Raw genomic sequence first — 15,959 nt, forward strand, 5'->3', positions numbered from 1 at the left:
GTGTGAGCTGGACTGGCTCTGCCCACACATGCCCATCTTGGGAAGAGGATGTAGTACTTCCTCTGGTGGTGCCATGTGCCAGAGCAGAGCTGCTTAATTGTGGGAGGAGTCAAGGGAGGGCCTACCTTGATTGGGATTGGCTAAACCCCCAATGACACTATATAGGGTTTGATTTCTGATTGGCTGGTTGGAGCAACACACTTTTTAAAACCTGAAACAAGCCAGGGAGAGAGAGGACAGACTGTCTTCACTTCTGGGGCGTCGTTCCAGGTATGGGGACGATTAGTACTTCTGGAGAACCTTTAAGAAGTCAGGTTTGCACAATATGACCCCTTCAAAAAGGTACAGTAGCTCAAAGACTTCTGAAATTCCTTTAGAAACCAAACATGTCAATCATTTCATTGGGACTGAAGAGTGTATTTCAGAAGCTTGGTGTATCAAACATTCTGTCTTCTCTTTATGGAAGACGCTGTCGAGTCAATGAAGTGGGACAGAGAGTAAAGTGTCTCCCTCAAATACAGTGAAGCAAGAAGGGAAACAATCTATGGATAGAACCACCACAAAAAGTACTTCTTTACAAGTATGGTACCTGTATACTTATTGTCTTCGCAGCAAAATAAAACTGGACAAGATGTAGTTGGGCCTCTGTTGGACCTGTCATGGACCAGGTGTGATCATAGTGATCCTTCTGGTCATAGTCTGCTGTCAAGAGGTTTGGATTGATGAAGGGTTTAATGCTGACAGCAGTAAAACAATTCTTCTGTGTTTTGAAATATTTGTTATTTGACCAGACTTCCGCAGCTAAAAGCACTGGTTACCTTTTCAATCTGCATGAAGGTTCTCATTTCTACACAGACACACTTTGCACATATGGAGACTGTCACAAGCCACAAAGAAATCTGACAACTGTTTCCCTCCAAAGTTAAAGATGTGGGTTAACTCAGCAGTACTATTTCATAATCCTTGAAGTTTCCAACCAAATGCTTGTTATTCTCCCACATCTGGTGTGAAACCCTTTGTCATAGATAAAAATACTTTATAGTTAAAAGATCCTACTCATCCTGCTTCATGGCTATTTTACTATTCTGCATAACAACTGTCCTCTAAATCCTTTGCCTGTGATCACAACACCTGACAATAGACCTCAGGATTGCTTGGTTTTGCAGATTTGGTAAAAGACAGGTGGTTATTTGTCACGCGGACAGAAGTGAAGAGTTAACGGTTCAGTCCCCCCACAGGATCTCTGTTATTTCATATTGATTTCTCCCTCATTAGCGCCGTTTTCAGCCTCAGCAGAAACCTGATTGAAATGAAAAGGCGCTGATGGATTCACAGTGCACCGCCTATTCAGCAATCAGTAGACACATGAATTGAGTGATATTAGCACATTTAGCATCCAACTCAAAGTAAAAAAAGCACGACCATAACAGTTTGAGAGTGTTTTTTATTTGTTCATTTCTTGTTGCTAACAGGTTCTCTATTACAACATTATAAGGCGATGGAGCCAATCAGCCAACAGATTCACAGATTGTTTTTTGCCTTACCATTTTCCTGCCGTATCCTTGCTTCGGAGTGATATATTATACATTTCAGGAGGTTGGGAATCTTAAAGGGTCATATTATTTAGAATCCACTTCCTAAAGGTTCTCCAGCAGTACTAATCGTCCCCATACCTGGATTGACGTCCCAGAAGTGAAGACAGTCTGTCCTCTCTGTCCCTGGCTTGTTTCAGTTTTTAAAAAGTGTGTTGCTCCAACCAGCCAATCAGAAATCAAACCCTATATAGTGTCATCGGGGGGTTAGCCAATCCCAATCAAGGTAGGCCCTTCCTTTGACTCCTCCCACAATTAGGCAGCACCATTTTCTCTTGAGATGTTTTACAAAGCTTTTTAATTAAAAAAAAAAAAATCTTAATTTGTTTGCTTTTGTGGGGACATCTAGTGGTCATCGCGGCCCTCTCCAGCTTCACACATAAAACCACCGCACTGTAATGTGTACACACAGTTTGCCTGTTCCTCCCACTTTGTGAGATAAATCATATATTCTCTGCATTTTCACTTCCACATATGCATCTGCTTGTCTGCTTGTTTCAATGTGTCAGACCTCCCCGCACATTTCCATCCTTAAGAACATTTTTTTTTGCTCTAACTAATGTATTCTGTGTGGGTGGTTGAGAAATTTAGCTGCTTCTTTCTCGACTGGAAAAGTATACTCTTTCCCATGCAGTCCTCGGCGTGTTTAATGTTGATCCAAACCCATTGTGTAGATTTTAAGCAGCAAGCGAGCTGTCAGCCATGTTTGTGTCTTATCTCTTTATCTGTATGGCTCTTAAGTTAATGCAACATGCAAATCCATATTTCTGACAAAATGTTGTCTTCACAACAAAGTATAAATACTTTGCTCCATTATCACATTTCCAATCCTGTCTGGATGTCGAGATATATTCAGCTGTTTCTTTTTGATGTTTTGTTTTTGTGGCAGTTTCACAAACTTTTTTAATCGCAAGCAAGTGAAATTGTTTTACAAGGAAACCCCTGATCAATATGATTTATGTACATCTGTACGATAAACATGTATTCAGTTTTTCTTTAATTCACCTGTGGGGTTTAGCTTTTTGTAAAGTGCTCTAGAAATAAAGTTGAGTTGTCAAAAGGATATTTGCACATGTCAAAGAAAAGCACATAAAATCTAACACTACACATCACTTTCATCTCTTCGTATATTGGCGAGGATGGGTGTCTCCATCACTTGCTTCACTGAAATCTTTTGACAAAGCAGAGATCTAAGATGGTGTTAACGTGTGCCACGTGTGGTTATACCTGAATACAAGAATGTGGAAATTCCACTGGTGAATAAACAATGCAATCTAGTTGGTAAGCTCCATCCAATAGCCATACATCTATTGGCTGAAGCTTTAATTTAATCTTCATATATATATATATATATATATATATATATATATATATATATATATATATATATATATATCCGCTTATTATTGTTGATCATTGTGTCTCGTTCAGCTGCATTTCGATTGATCGTAGCTGGAGCTTGGAGCTGTGCAGTGTAGTCAATCCGTCATCGTGAAATTTTTGACACTGTCAATTAATAGAACACACATACACACACACACATACACCTACACACATACACACACACACATACACATACACACATGCCACAATGGATTGTGGTCTTGCTGTACACTAATTTATTCGTTCTCGTGTGCACAAAGACAATACAAAACAAATTATTCCTAACCAGAAAGACCACACTGACGTAAAAGCTAATTGACTAAAACATTTGTAATCTCGGACCCTCTTATTTGAAGAGTATAATTTCCATTCACCGGCTTGATTTATTAATTTTTTTTCTTCTCAGCAAATTTCCCTTTTCATTTAATTCTTGGAGGTCTGCTATCACCAGGTCTCAAAGAGCCAAATATACGATCGTGTTGGAGGTTAATTCTACAGTGTGTGTGCCGTCTGTGTGAGTATGCATTGCTATGCAGCAGCGTTGGGGAGGGCAGAGCCGCTGGACCTCGTTTTACATTCAGCGAGAAGCAACTCCACGAGTGCTGCTTGTTTCAAAGTCAGTCTGTCTCCCAGCTCTGTCTTCATTTATCTGCGGTGTTACGCACAACTGCCTTGCTCTCTTCAGCAGTACTGGAACTTCATACATCTATCTATCTATCTATCTATCTCTCTCTCTCTCTCTCTCTCTCTCTCTCTCTCTCTCTCTCTCTCTCTCTCTCTCTCTCTCTCTCTCTCTCTCTCTCTCTCTCTCTCTCTCTCTCTCTCTCTCTCTCTCTCTCTCTCTCTCTCTCTCTCTCTATCTATCTATCTATCTATCTATCTATCTATCTATCTACAGTATATACAACTGCCTTGCTCTCTTCAGCAGTACCGGAACTTCATATATATATATAGTTTCTCTTATCTAGAGTTGTATAGTTTCTTGGTTCTCGTGCTCCGGCATACCAACTGCGTGGTTGTCAGTGTGTCTGCAGCTGCAGTGGAAACACACCACTTGTTTTTAACGGATTTGGTGTCGTCACATGGAACGTTGTTGTGTGAACGGAGCCTTAGAAGGGTGGAGCTCATTAACTCCTGAGCTCCAGTCCCTGTGTCGGCTGCCCGTGTGTCAAAGGATTGGCCTCAAAAGCTTACTTCTGGTAAAGTGTCTCCCTTTTAGTTCCTGGGCTCCCCACCTGAGGAACACCTGAGCACTACTGACACACTCACTTCTTTTAAATCAGGACTTATAACGCGATGATTTGTTCAGGCTTTCCAATAAACCATAGATTTAACTCACTTTATTACCTCTGTCTCGATAACACTTGTACTATATTTATTCTACGCGCTATGCTGCTCTTCATCCCTTTGTTTTGATGTATTTCCTTTGTTTCCTTGTGAAGGACCGTGAGTTGTGTCTGAATGGTGCAGCTGGAAGGACTGTTTGTTTCCAGTTCTGGGGAACTTGTGGAGAAACTCGATTTGTGAGTTGTGCAATGATGTGATTTAAGCAGGCCTTTGGTAAAATGCTTGGAAGAGTTTGTGTTTTATGCCTGCAGCTTCTGCATTTTTCATTTTTACTTTTGTCTTCTCCAATTCTGCATCGATCATCCGAGACACTTCCACTGCCACCACGTACGTCTCTTGCATGTTAGATGCCGCCTGTTCAAACTCCACTGACTGCTGCTGCCATTATTTTATGGCCAACACACCTTTTGTGGGCCCTCTTTTGCCATTTACAAATAGTTGAACACAAAACCAGACACCGTAATCTATTATAAATCAAGTTACTGAGACGTTTCCCTCTATGAACATGATGGCCGTCGCTCACGGCCGACTCGCTGCTCCTCTTCTGTCTGAATGCTGCTCAGTGTTGAACGTCTTAAATGGCATTAACTGTGATGAACCACTTAAACCTAAAGGATTAAATAAAATATATGTAAAAGCCACTCTAATGGAAAATGAAGAAATGCAACAAAAGATTATCGCCAAATTTGTAATAAGCCAGAGTGAAGTGGGGAAGGACTTGCATGCATAAAGATTCCTTCAAATTGAATTCCAACTGTGAAATATTCTAATTATCTAAACACAATGAACAAGGTTCTTTAAGAAACAGTAAAGTCAAAATAGAAAAAAATAAAAACATTGTCATTGCAGCAAAGTAGCAAATGGCATTATTTACAAATAGGAGCCTCCGAACAAATTTTGAAAAAAAAAAAAAATGTAAACATCAAAATGAAAAATGTAATTAAAATATTATTTAAAACTTAAAAAGAAACCTTTACAGCTCAATCAGCGTATTTTGTATTTGCTCTGGGTGTCATTAAAGTCAGTTATGAAAAAAAACGGCAATCAACTAAATTAATGTTTCAAATCTTTTCATTCCTTATTTTTGAGTCCAGGAAACATCCATGCATTTTGATTAAATCTTGTCTAATCTTGAATAATGTGTTTACATAAGAAATAATATTATACTTAATTAATTAAATATCATACATAATGAATATTGTTACATTACATAAAGATCGTGTGAATATGTTTAACCAATATGATTCTTAAGTGGAAGAGAAACTTTAATTAAACTTGAATTTTCGTTCATTTATGAAGGAGGAGTAGGAGTCAATATATTGTACTTGCATGTAATGTTCTGTTTTTGTGAACTTTATTTTTATTTTTTACTTTTTAGGCTCTGTGTCGATGGGAAGAACTGCAGCACTGTGTACAATGAATTTCAGTGTTGTTTGATTAATAATCTACATTTCTGAAATTCCTAACTTAAGAATGAACTGAACAAATAAAGTAGTGTTTGGATTGAACATTATGCCTTCTTACACTTGGCAACTTGGTTTTCCCTCCAAACAAAACACAGACTTAATATCCACTTCCACTGCCTGTGTTCAAACTAGATTTTATGACTGAAGTAGGCCTGGTGGATAAGTAAAGGTATCCATAACACAAAAAACTGTTCCAGATTATTAATCTTTATTGTTTTATTCAATAGTACTACTGTATTTTACTCTGGTCCAGGTATCAGTCATTGAACCAGATGACAAGCTTTTCTAATTTCCATCTTCTGCCTTGTACAGCAGAGAAGAGCCAGTGGTGCATTGAATCACCTTTATTGGCAGCCTCTGTCATCGCTTAGCTTCCACCTCAACAGTGTGGCCTGGCAGCCGAATAAAGATTTCCTATCGTGGAGCCGGGGCGCAGGCGCCACATCTTAGAATGTGACAAATGCAAATGGGATGAGAGAAATGAAATGTGACTAATGTGTACGGAAACTGAGAAAATCAATTGTCTCCCGAACAACTGGATGAGCTATTAAAATAACTGTGTGCTGCTGGAATATATTATCCTCAGTCGCTGCCAGCCGTGGCCATACAGGCTCATATACCGAGTGTGGCGGGCCAAAGATAGAGACTAAGCCATACTTTCCGACATCGCTCAAATCACACACTGTGACCACCAGGCTAATATGGCGTAGTCGGACATCCCATATAGACCATGTTCATTGGTCCAGCCCTTCCCTGAGGAGTCTGAATGGATCTGAGAGACCAAGTCAGCAGCCTGAAGTCCACTCCTGCTGGGCCGGTTTTGTGTGGTGGGACACAACCCTGAGTGATTAACAGTGTGTAACCATGTTCAAATAAGTAGGACCATTACATCAACATCTCCATGACAGCACGTCCTACCCACTCCATTGTCTTGATTCTATTCTATTCTATTCTATTCTATTCTATTATTCTGGTGCAACCTGGTGCAGTGACCTCCCCAGGTTAACAACACTTTCACTTAATCACTTAGTCACTTTATGCTGACGATGCAGTGTTTTCACATATTTTGTGGTAATCCGTCTGTCAGATTATTATTGTTTTTAATATTGTTTTTGCTGTAAGTGAAACCACTGTAGCAACATGCCACAGCAGAGCCAGTGTGGACTTTTCTATTAAACAATATTGGCTCCATCCGGATCCGAGCATCATTCGGCGAATCATAATGAATCGTGGTTGCTTATCCATCACTGGAAGACGCTGAATACTAGAGAACTTGAGTAACTGATTAAAACTGTTGACTTGAAGAACATCACACTCTGGTTATTTAACAATGTCATGTTCCTCATCACAGTTCTGAGATCCTTATCCGACTTACCTACACCCAACACGTCAACCTTCGAGGGCAAGATATTCAATCCCTCCCTAATAGATCAAACTGTTGGACGGGAATTATGACCACATGTATTGACTTGTAACTTGTATTATGTGTGTGGATGCTGCTGCAACGGGACTGGACAATGAGGCAGTCAGTGCAGTTCTTATTGCTGCAATTTGAACCAACCAGGACATGATGAACTCAAAAGGAATAGCTGGAATGCCAATATCAAGATACCCGTGGGCCAACCCGACACCGAACTGCTACGCCTGACAGAGAAATTCAGTAACTTTTTAAGTTCGTTAAAGTTGGAAAGATCTTCACAGATTTGGACTTCCAGCATCAATAACTCTTTAACGAAACGTCATCAACACACAATCAACAATATGCACCGGGCTCATTTGAATCTACACTATCTGTCTTTGTGGCAGCAGAAATAACGTTGTTCTCTACGAGCGGCCGGATGTTCCAACAGCGTGCAGGGAATTTACAAACTGCTGCAGCAGAGAAGACAGATACTACCAAAATATCTAGTGATGTCACTGGTATTTACTGCAGCGTCACCGACATCACTGAAGCTTTCTCTTGTCTCCTGCTGATCAGACTTTAATGGAAAAAAAAAAAAAAGTATATTTAATAATTAATGATTCCATGCATCCATATATATATAGTATATATATAATCTTCTCATCTGGTAATAGTTGTCAGACAAAATCAGTTTACAAATATAAAACGCACTAACAGCACAAAGCAAATCTTTGCCACAAATGGTTCTTTTTCCAAAGTTAATTTGCCTATTTGTATTTCAAAGCAACAGGGTAATAATGAAGGCAACTCTGAACTTTGAAGCAGCCATTTCTCATCTTTATTTATGCAAAAGCATTTGACTTGCACAGAAATTTAAGCCTGGGAGTTTGGAACCAGTGTTTGAACTGCTGTTTCAAATGTTGATGAAAAGACACGTCATTCCCTCGTCCCATTCGTCAACAGTATAGCGACTAAAGAATTAATCAACGCTCAGATGAGAAAAGAGACAAGAAATGAAAGTTCGGAAGGAAAAAAGAAAAATCTTTCATGGCACTCACCGAAGTTTGAGTAAACAGTTTTCCATGGCTCTCTGTGGGGTGCGGAGGCTTCAGAGGAGAGGATTCAATCCACTCATCAGATAAAGACAGTCGCGAGGCTTCAAATGCGGCTCGTATTAACACTTCAAAACAATCACAGCATCTCTGCCAGCATAGGAAAAGGTTGCACAGCTTGGTGACAAAGCCCAGTCTCTTCTTCTTTCTTTCTTTTTTTTAAGTTTCTCTACTGTCTCTTTTGGAATTATACCACTGAAAAATAAATATCAATGTACTCGGTGTCCATGCTCAATCCTATTGGCTGCAAGAAAATGTCAAGGTGGGGGATCTTCTTTTTACAGGACACAGCTCTCTGGGGTATTGATGGGCGAGTAACCTTCTGAAGTGACAGGTTTAGTGGAGGCTGAAATGTGGATCCATTAAAGTTTTACTAAACTATATTGCACATTGGTACCATGGCTCACTGCTCTGAGTGACCACTGTCTTTGTAAAGAAATGAGACACGATGCGTTCTTTCTGAGAAATTTAGGTTTTAGATCTTGGGGGAAATTATAATAATATGAACAAAAAAAAAAAACAGATAATAAAGGAAGGCAAAACCGAGTTATTAATTAAGGATATCAGTGATCGTCCGCCAGTGTTTGTGATATATGGCAGCTGCAAGAGAAAAGTGGAATGAACACAAAATGTATTTAAAGCAGATCTGCTTAAACAGAAGTGGGAACAATTCTGGTAAAAAAAAAAAGAAAAGAAAAACATTAAAAGAGAAACATGATGCTGCTTCCCACCACTTGGGGCAGTGACGCATCATTCAGTTGTTCAACACGCTCTAATAAGCAGCAGAAGAAAAAAGCCAGACGTAAACTTTTAAGTGATGGAGAAAGTGATGGCAGAATGAAAGGGAGGATTAATTACTGTTTTTGGATTTCAGATTTTTTGGGGGGGTTTAATATTATTGATGGCCAAATGAAGCTTCATGAACCACTGTCTTTATTTTCTGGAGCCACTAGATGGCGCTGTCTGTTCAACAAATGTTTGAAAACTCACTTGCCAGTCCTTCAGCCTCCATCGTCAAACCAATAGCGCCCTCTGGTGGAGTCAGAAAATAAAGAAAGTGCTTCATGAAGCTTCATGAAGGTTCATTTGACCGTCACTACCCCTTCACCCACCCCCGTTTCCATGGAGATGGAGCGTTTTCAAAAGTTCCACCTTGGGAGCCGTTTTCAAAAAGTTTCGCCTTCGGGGGCTCGAGCCTTGTTGTCGTTTGTAGCGGACAGCCAGAACGCAGCAAAGGTTGAGCTTTTTCACTTGCTAAGACTGTTGTGTAAAAACAGGAGGTCGATGTACTACAAAGATTACCCACTAAAAAGTGATTAAGGTACTTTTTTTCCCCAAAGCAAATAGTGGCAAACTTGTTTAGCATGTGTCTTTTACTGAAGAATCTGTTCTCCTTTTCAGGCCTCGGGTAATTCTGAAGGCTGAATGACTTGTTTGTTCTCACCAAGAGGCGGAAATACCAGCCGGTGCAATCTGGCAAAACGTCTTTATTGCTGGAGTCCAGTCCTCTCAGAGTCCAAACAATAAAGAGAGTAAACACCAGGAACCAAACAAACCGGCGGAGGAGACTGAAATAAGGTCTGGATCAAATTTTATTGACGTCTCTTTCCTGCAATTAGGACAATAGAGACGGCGGAGACTAACAGCTCCTGGGAGGATTCTTAGCGTTTGTGTGGGAGAGAAAAAAAGAGGCGCATGTTCAACACACACTGAGCTATAAAGCACAAGTTCACCAAGCTTCTTTTTTTTTTTTTGTTAAAGACACGAATAAATTGGACTATTGGCATTGCATTGTAATGTTTGAACTGCAGTTAAATCATTAACGCGAAGATCTTTTCAACACGCCGAACGTTAAAGATCATTTCGGAGAAGTTCGTGCAGGTCTTCGTTCAACATCGAGGTGTGCTCCTCACTATATCTGTAGAAAATAACTTGGAATGAAGCTGTAAACTTGCCACCTTCATTGACACTCACAAGTACCAAGTAACGCTGGTTTGGCACGTTCTCAGTAGGTGAGCACAAACTATGCCACAGTGGAGTCATCCAGGAAAATCGAAATTATTTCTCCCTCAAGATTTGCAGACGGTTTCCTACTACATGAAAAGTTTTCATTTCACAGAAAAATATTCACATTTTTCTCAATTTGATTTATTTACTGTCCAATTCTGATCATCCATGATGTATTTTAAGAGGCTGTTGGATCGGCCTCTCAGTTTGAGGATCTGCTTACACGATGACGTTTCAAGTGAAAAAGCATATTTCTTGCATTTGCGTTTACATGGCAGTGTTTTGAAAACAATGTCCGTTTACACAGCAGTGACCGAAACAGTGAAGATGATGTAGTTTTCAGTTGGGTCACTAGTGGGTGCTGTTGTTTGTATTTGTAATGAAACCACACACACATGCAGCAGAGAACAATATGTTATAAACATTAACAACAAGAGAACGCGAACATTCTAGTGGACGGACCACCAAGTTGGATTGTTACTACGGTGACTGTCAAAATAAAAGTACCAAGTCCCAGGAGAATATGGACTGGGAGTCATGACACCACAGAGGAAACACTGCTGTTATTATACATCTACTGAGCATGTGCAGAACAACTTTTTACTACGGCTAATGTGTGCATACGCAGTAGCAGCGTTCCATAACGGTTGCGTTCACAGAGTGTTTTTTTTAAAAGCTCCACCTTGGGAGCCATTTTCAAAAAGTTGTGTTTTCCTGTTTCCATGGAAATAGTCTTTGCATTTTCACAAAGTTGAGCTTTCAGTGGCTCTGAGCACCATTGTTGTGTAAACACACACAAAACGCTGTGAAAGCTTTGCATTTTAATTTGAAACATTGTGCAAATGGCGCCTTCGGCATCGTCCACATGAGCCAAAATGATCTTTTTATCTCCTCCTCTTCCTTAAAGATCTCATATCCCCCCGCTTTTCAAACTCTTCCTCCTGGTCTGGTCGGTCCAGAAACCTTCAGTATTCTAAGTTTCTCGCTCCTCCTTGTTTTTCCTCCATTTGAATATTGGATCATAGGAGCTGCATTCAGAATCTGCTGTGTCTGTGTGAGCTGGACTGGCTCCGCCCACACATGCCCATCTTGGGAAGAGGAGGAAGTACTTCCTCTCGTGGTGCCATGTGCCAGAGCAGAGCTGCCTAATTGTGGGAGGAGTCAAAGGGAGGGCCTACCTTGATTGGGATTGGCTAAACCCCCCGGTGACACTATATAGGGTTTGATTTCTGATTGGCTGGTTGGAGCAACACACTTTTTAAAACCTGAAACAAGCCAGGGACAGAGAGGACAGACTGTCTTCACTTCTGGGACGTCGTTCCCGGTATGGGGACGATTGTTGGTGTTGGAAAACCTTTAGGAAGTGAATTTTGGATAAAATGATCCCTTTAAATGGGCTCCATCCACACGGTGTCAGTGCAGGAAATATCTACGTCCACATGACACCATAAAAACGACTCAAAACGATGTGGTACTTATGCCCGGACTATAGGTGGCGCTTTAACTCGCCAGTGACATCATTGTTTTCAGCAAACGTGTGTCTTGCCCGTGCACACCTCAAAGCCGAAGCAGTGTTTTCAAATTCCTCCCGTGTGGAGCCCGTTCTCCGAATATTCCTGTTCTCTGGCTCCTGAACCGCAGCCTCGTATAAATGACCGGCCAAAAAAAACGACACGGTTTGCATGAATTGGCATCGTCACACTGCAACACAGTGCGATTTTAATATTCACACCAGTGTGTTTAGCTGCTGTGAGGAGAAGAAATGTGTGTGTCTGTGTCGTAACTTGACCCCAGTCGTAAAGGGGAGCCGGGGATCAGGGCTGAACGAAGTGTGTCCTGCGAGGCAAGCCAATTGGCAGTAAATGTAGGGTTTCAGTTGAAGTTCCTGTTAAATAAAAGCTGCAGCGCCGCATGTCACTTGAACGAGTATTGTGCTTTGCTTCCTGACTGCGGCGCGAGGTGGAGGAGCAGCCTTGAAGTGAGTTTTCACTTTTGAACTTGAAAAGAAAAATAGAGTCTACCCTCGTGTTTGAATATGATCAGGAGGTATGACGTATGTAAATGCTTATGAAGGAATAGAATCGCCAATATACTACATATAATATAATACTCAAATATCCTTGGATGGATTTAAATTGCAGTTTCATGTGATTGACGAGTACAGGTACATCTCAAATAATTAGAATATTGTGAAAAAAGTCATTTCAGATGGTGAAACTCATATATTATATAGGATCATTACACATAGATGGAAATATTTCAAGCCTTTGTTTCTTGTCATTTTGATCATTATGGCTTGCAGGTTAATGAAAACCCAGAATTCAGTATCTCATAAAATTAAACCAATCAACAAAGGGATGTTTTAAGCACAAATGTCGGGCTTCTGAAAAGGATCTTCATTTCCATGCACTCAATACCTGGTCTTTTTGCATAAATTACTACTTTGTTTTTTTGTTCGGACTTATGTGATATTCAGATTTTCTGAGACAGTGAAGTTTAGGTTTCCATTATCTGTAAGCCATAATCATCAAGATTACAAATAATAAAAGCTTGAAATATTTCACTGCATTTGTAAAGAACCTCTATAAAATCAGTTTCACTGTCTGAAATGACTGAATGAACTTTTTCAAGATATTCTAATGTGACACAGAAATGCGTGATCACATTTTTGTTATTGATATTGTTCATGTCGCTTTGGAAAATGTAAAAACCTGTAAATGGGAGCATTTTTAATTTGAATATGTAAAGTTTTGTTTTGGATGTACTCCCAAATGATGCCAGTAGGGGGCTCCTGGGGACAGCGTATTGTGTTTAACGACCCTTCTTCAGACTGAGAGAAGGAGGCGCAAATTGTTGTCCGTCTCATACTCTTTTTCCTGATTTCTACAGGTTTGTCCACATCTTAAAGTACAAATGATGCCCAACCAACTTTTATACTTTGTTGTATCATGATAAATGTTGAAGTTTAGAGTAGGTCTGGTGCGAGAATGAGTGTTATGTTGACTGGAATGTCCGTGTTGTTAATGCTAATTAGCATTAGCCTAGCAGGCCGCTTTAAGCAGACTATGACTGCTTTACCTTATTTCTGTGCTCCAGTTACTTTAACTTTGTAAGCTTCCTTGACATCCCTAGACATATGGAAAATTCACAATTTGTCATTTTTTTCATGTTATTGAGTAATTACTGTGTGTTCAAAGTGTTCAACTTTACCAGCATTGCTAACGTTTTTATGGGTTTTCCCATTATTTCCGTTTAACAGGTGTTAAAGATTTTGTTCATGTTATTGCAAAGCTTTTGATTTGAAGAAAGATGCGTGAATCTTATTCAGTTCGATTCGAGACAAGCTGATGAAATTGGTTGAAAGAGATAACAAATGTGTGTTGCATATGTTTAACAGAAATACATCGATATGCAAAAGAAATAAAGCAGACGGGCAGAAACGAGGGAAGGAAACACAGCCTGTTGTCCGTCTCATACTCTTTCCTTATTTCTACAGGACTAATTTATCTGTTAAACAGACTCTATCTCCGGGGCCTGTTACACTAATCTTTTGAGACTCACCTGTGTATATATATATATATGTGTGTGTGTGTGTGTGTGATCCACCTTACCATCCACCGTCTGTTGCTCGCAGGTCTTTCTCCAGTCTGTCTGATGACAGTGAAGAATCCAGAGCCAGGTACCTCTACCAGCAGTGGGTGGGACTCGGTTTGACGAGCGTTCAACTGTCCAATCACACGGTCCTCCTGAGCGTGCCCGGTTCCACGCCCAACACCGTCACCGATTCGTCAAGTCACCAGTGTTTCCTGCCCAGCGGGATCCCATGTGACCAACACCGACCAGATGACCTGCCAAAGGAGCCGCTCTCCTACGCAGCCTACTCGTCTGTGGGAAGTGTGCAGGTACTGTCCATCATCTGGCGTTGACATTTACAGAAACAAAGCTGGTTTAACCTTTCCGGCTCCTAAACTCTGGTCACGCTCTCCCTCCCCCTCATCATCATCTTTTTTGTCAGTGTTTGTGGTTCACGGGCTACCAGCCAGCAAAGGGTCACCGGCAAAGGTCGAAGCCCGAGGTTGTGACGTCTGTTTTAAATGTTAGAGCTCTTCTGAGCACAGTTCAAGGGGCCAAATGTATGCCAGTGTTGATGTTTTCACAGAATCTGGCATCTTCTAATCTCTTTCAAGTAAAATGTCCAAGAGATGGGTGGAAAAGAATTGTGATAAGAGCTTTCTGACTTTAAATTTGTTGTGTGGTGATGAACCGGTTATTTATTGAGTATGTGTTTCTTTATTGTGATTTCTCAACGTAAAGCCGTTTTTGGTCTTGTCATTATGAAAACTTTTTAAATCCTTGCAAAGATTACAAGTAATTGAAGGAGAAAAGAGAAGAGAAGGAATTATTATTTTTGTCGAATGCTTTATCTGGGCATTTGTTGATGGAATCTAAACACCACACAACCTTTTGTGTCTTTTGTGCGTCAAGTTAAGGACTGAGTAAGGAAGATAAGCAACCCCTTCTAATGTAATCATGACACAATATGAAAATAAGTCTCATCTCATCTTCTATTACTTATTCAGGCTTTAACACAAAAAGAGAGTGGTAATCAAATGGTGCTAGGAGACAGCTTTACCTTTCTCTCAGTCCTGTCTCACAAAACCATTCACCACAAATCTTACATGTTTACCTTCGCCGACGAAGTCTGCCGAGAAGGTTATGTTTACATCTGTATTTATTTACTGGTTTGTATGTATTTTACTAAGTTTTTGCAAAAACTACTCACCGGGATTGCGTGAAACTTTCAGGGATGATTTGTCATCATCCATTAGATTTTGGGACGTTAACGGCTAATTTTTTCAGAATAAATAAATAAACGTGAAAAAATGTCCTATACAATGCGGATGAGAGAGGCACCTCATGGAGGAGCTCAATGTCTGTTGCCATGGAGACGGTCCCTGCTCAGTGTTTCACAGTGATGTAGCTACCTCAGCTACTTAGTTAGCATCGGAATGAACTAACGGCTATCATGCTAGCGATTCTAACTCGGTTCAAACAAATGTGGCATTGGGGAAGGTCTGCGCTCTACCGAGTGTAGCTCTAGTTTTTAATTTGTTTGTTGTTTTCTGTTCCCCCCAATTGATTGCGTACAATGCCGACAATGTAATCTACATGCAACATCAAGTGTCATTAATTCATGTGAGATGGATATGAAGAATGTGATTTTACAAAGAACAAAATAGAACATCGGATGTAAGGCCCTCGTGGTTTTACTGGTATGAGTGAAGCTGTCACTAACTGGTTGGGGTCAGGTAGCATGGAATGCGAAAGTGTTCACAAAGACATCCAGCGGCCAGATGTATGACGGCGGTACGGCTGCTCGAGCCGTTGAATTGAGCAGAGCGGTATGACTTCAGGCAAGAAAACTTTCCTGAGACGTCGGGGAAAGTCGAGCGTCTCGCCCAATCAGGACGAGGTGCATGTGAGGAAAACTCAGAGCGCCGATGCAGGAGAGCACAAAAGGCTCAAACTCGGCTGTATTTAGCATTTATCTCTTTTTGCGTTTGTGATAGGTCATGTTCAAGAGCGATTAGTGTACTTATATAAATACAAGACGGCGCGAGTTTTGTTTAAGCATCGCCTCAGGCCATCC

General features: G+C 40.5%; 1 protein-coding gene across 2 annotated transcripts in view; it reads left to right on the forward strand.

The window, feature by feature from the left end:
• The window catches only part of naaladl2 (N-acetylated alpha-linked acidic dipeptidase like 2), a 376,461-nt gene that overhangs the window by 160,360 nt on the left and 200,142 nt on the right, over nt 1-15,959 (forward strand). For both annotated transcript variants that reach the window (XM_080474206.1, XM_080474205.1), the window contains one exon: nt 13,944-14,211. In XM_080474206.1, the coding sequence (XP_080330332.1) occupies nt 13,944-14,211 (268 nt within the window). The remainder of the gene's footprint in view (nt 1-13,943; nt 14,212-15,959) is intronic.

This window comes from Lipophrys pholis, assembly GCF_963383615.2.
Source record: "Lipophrys pholis genome assembly, chromosome: 10".
In the NCBI taxonomy this organism is placed as follows: Eukaryota; Metazoa; Chordata; class Actinopteri; order Blenniiformes; family Blenniidae; genus Lipophrys; species Lipophrys pholis.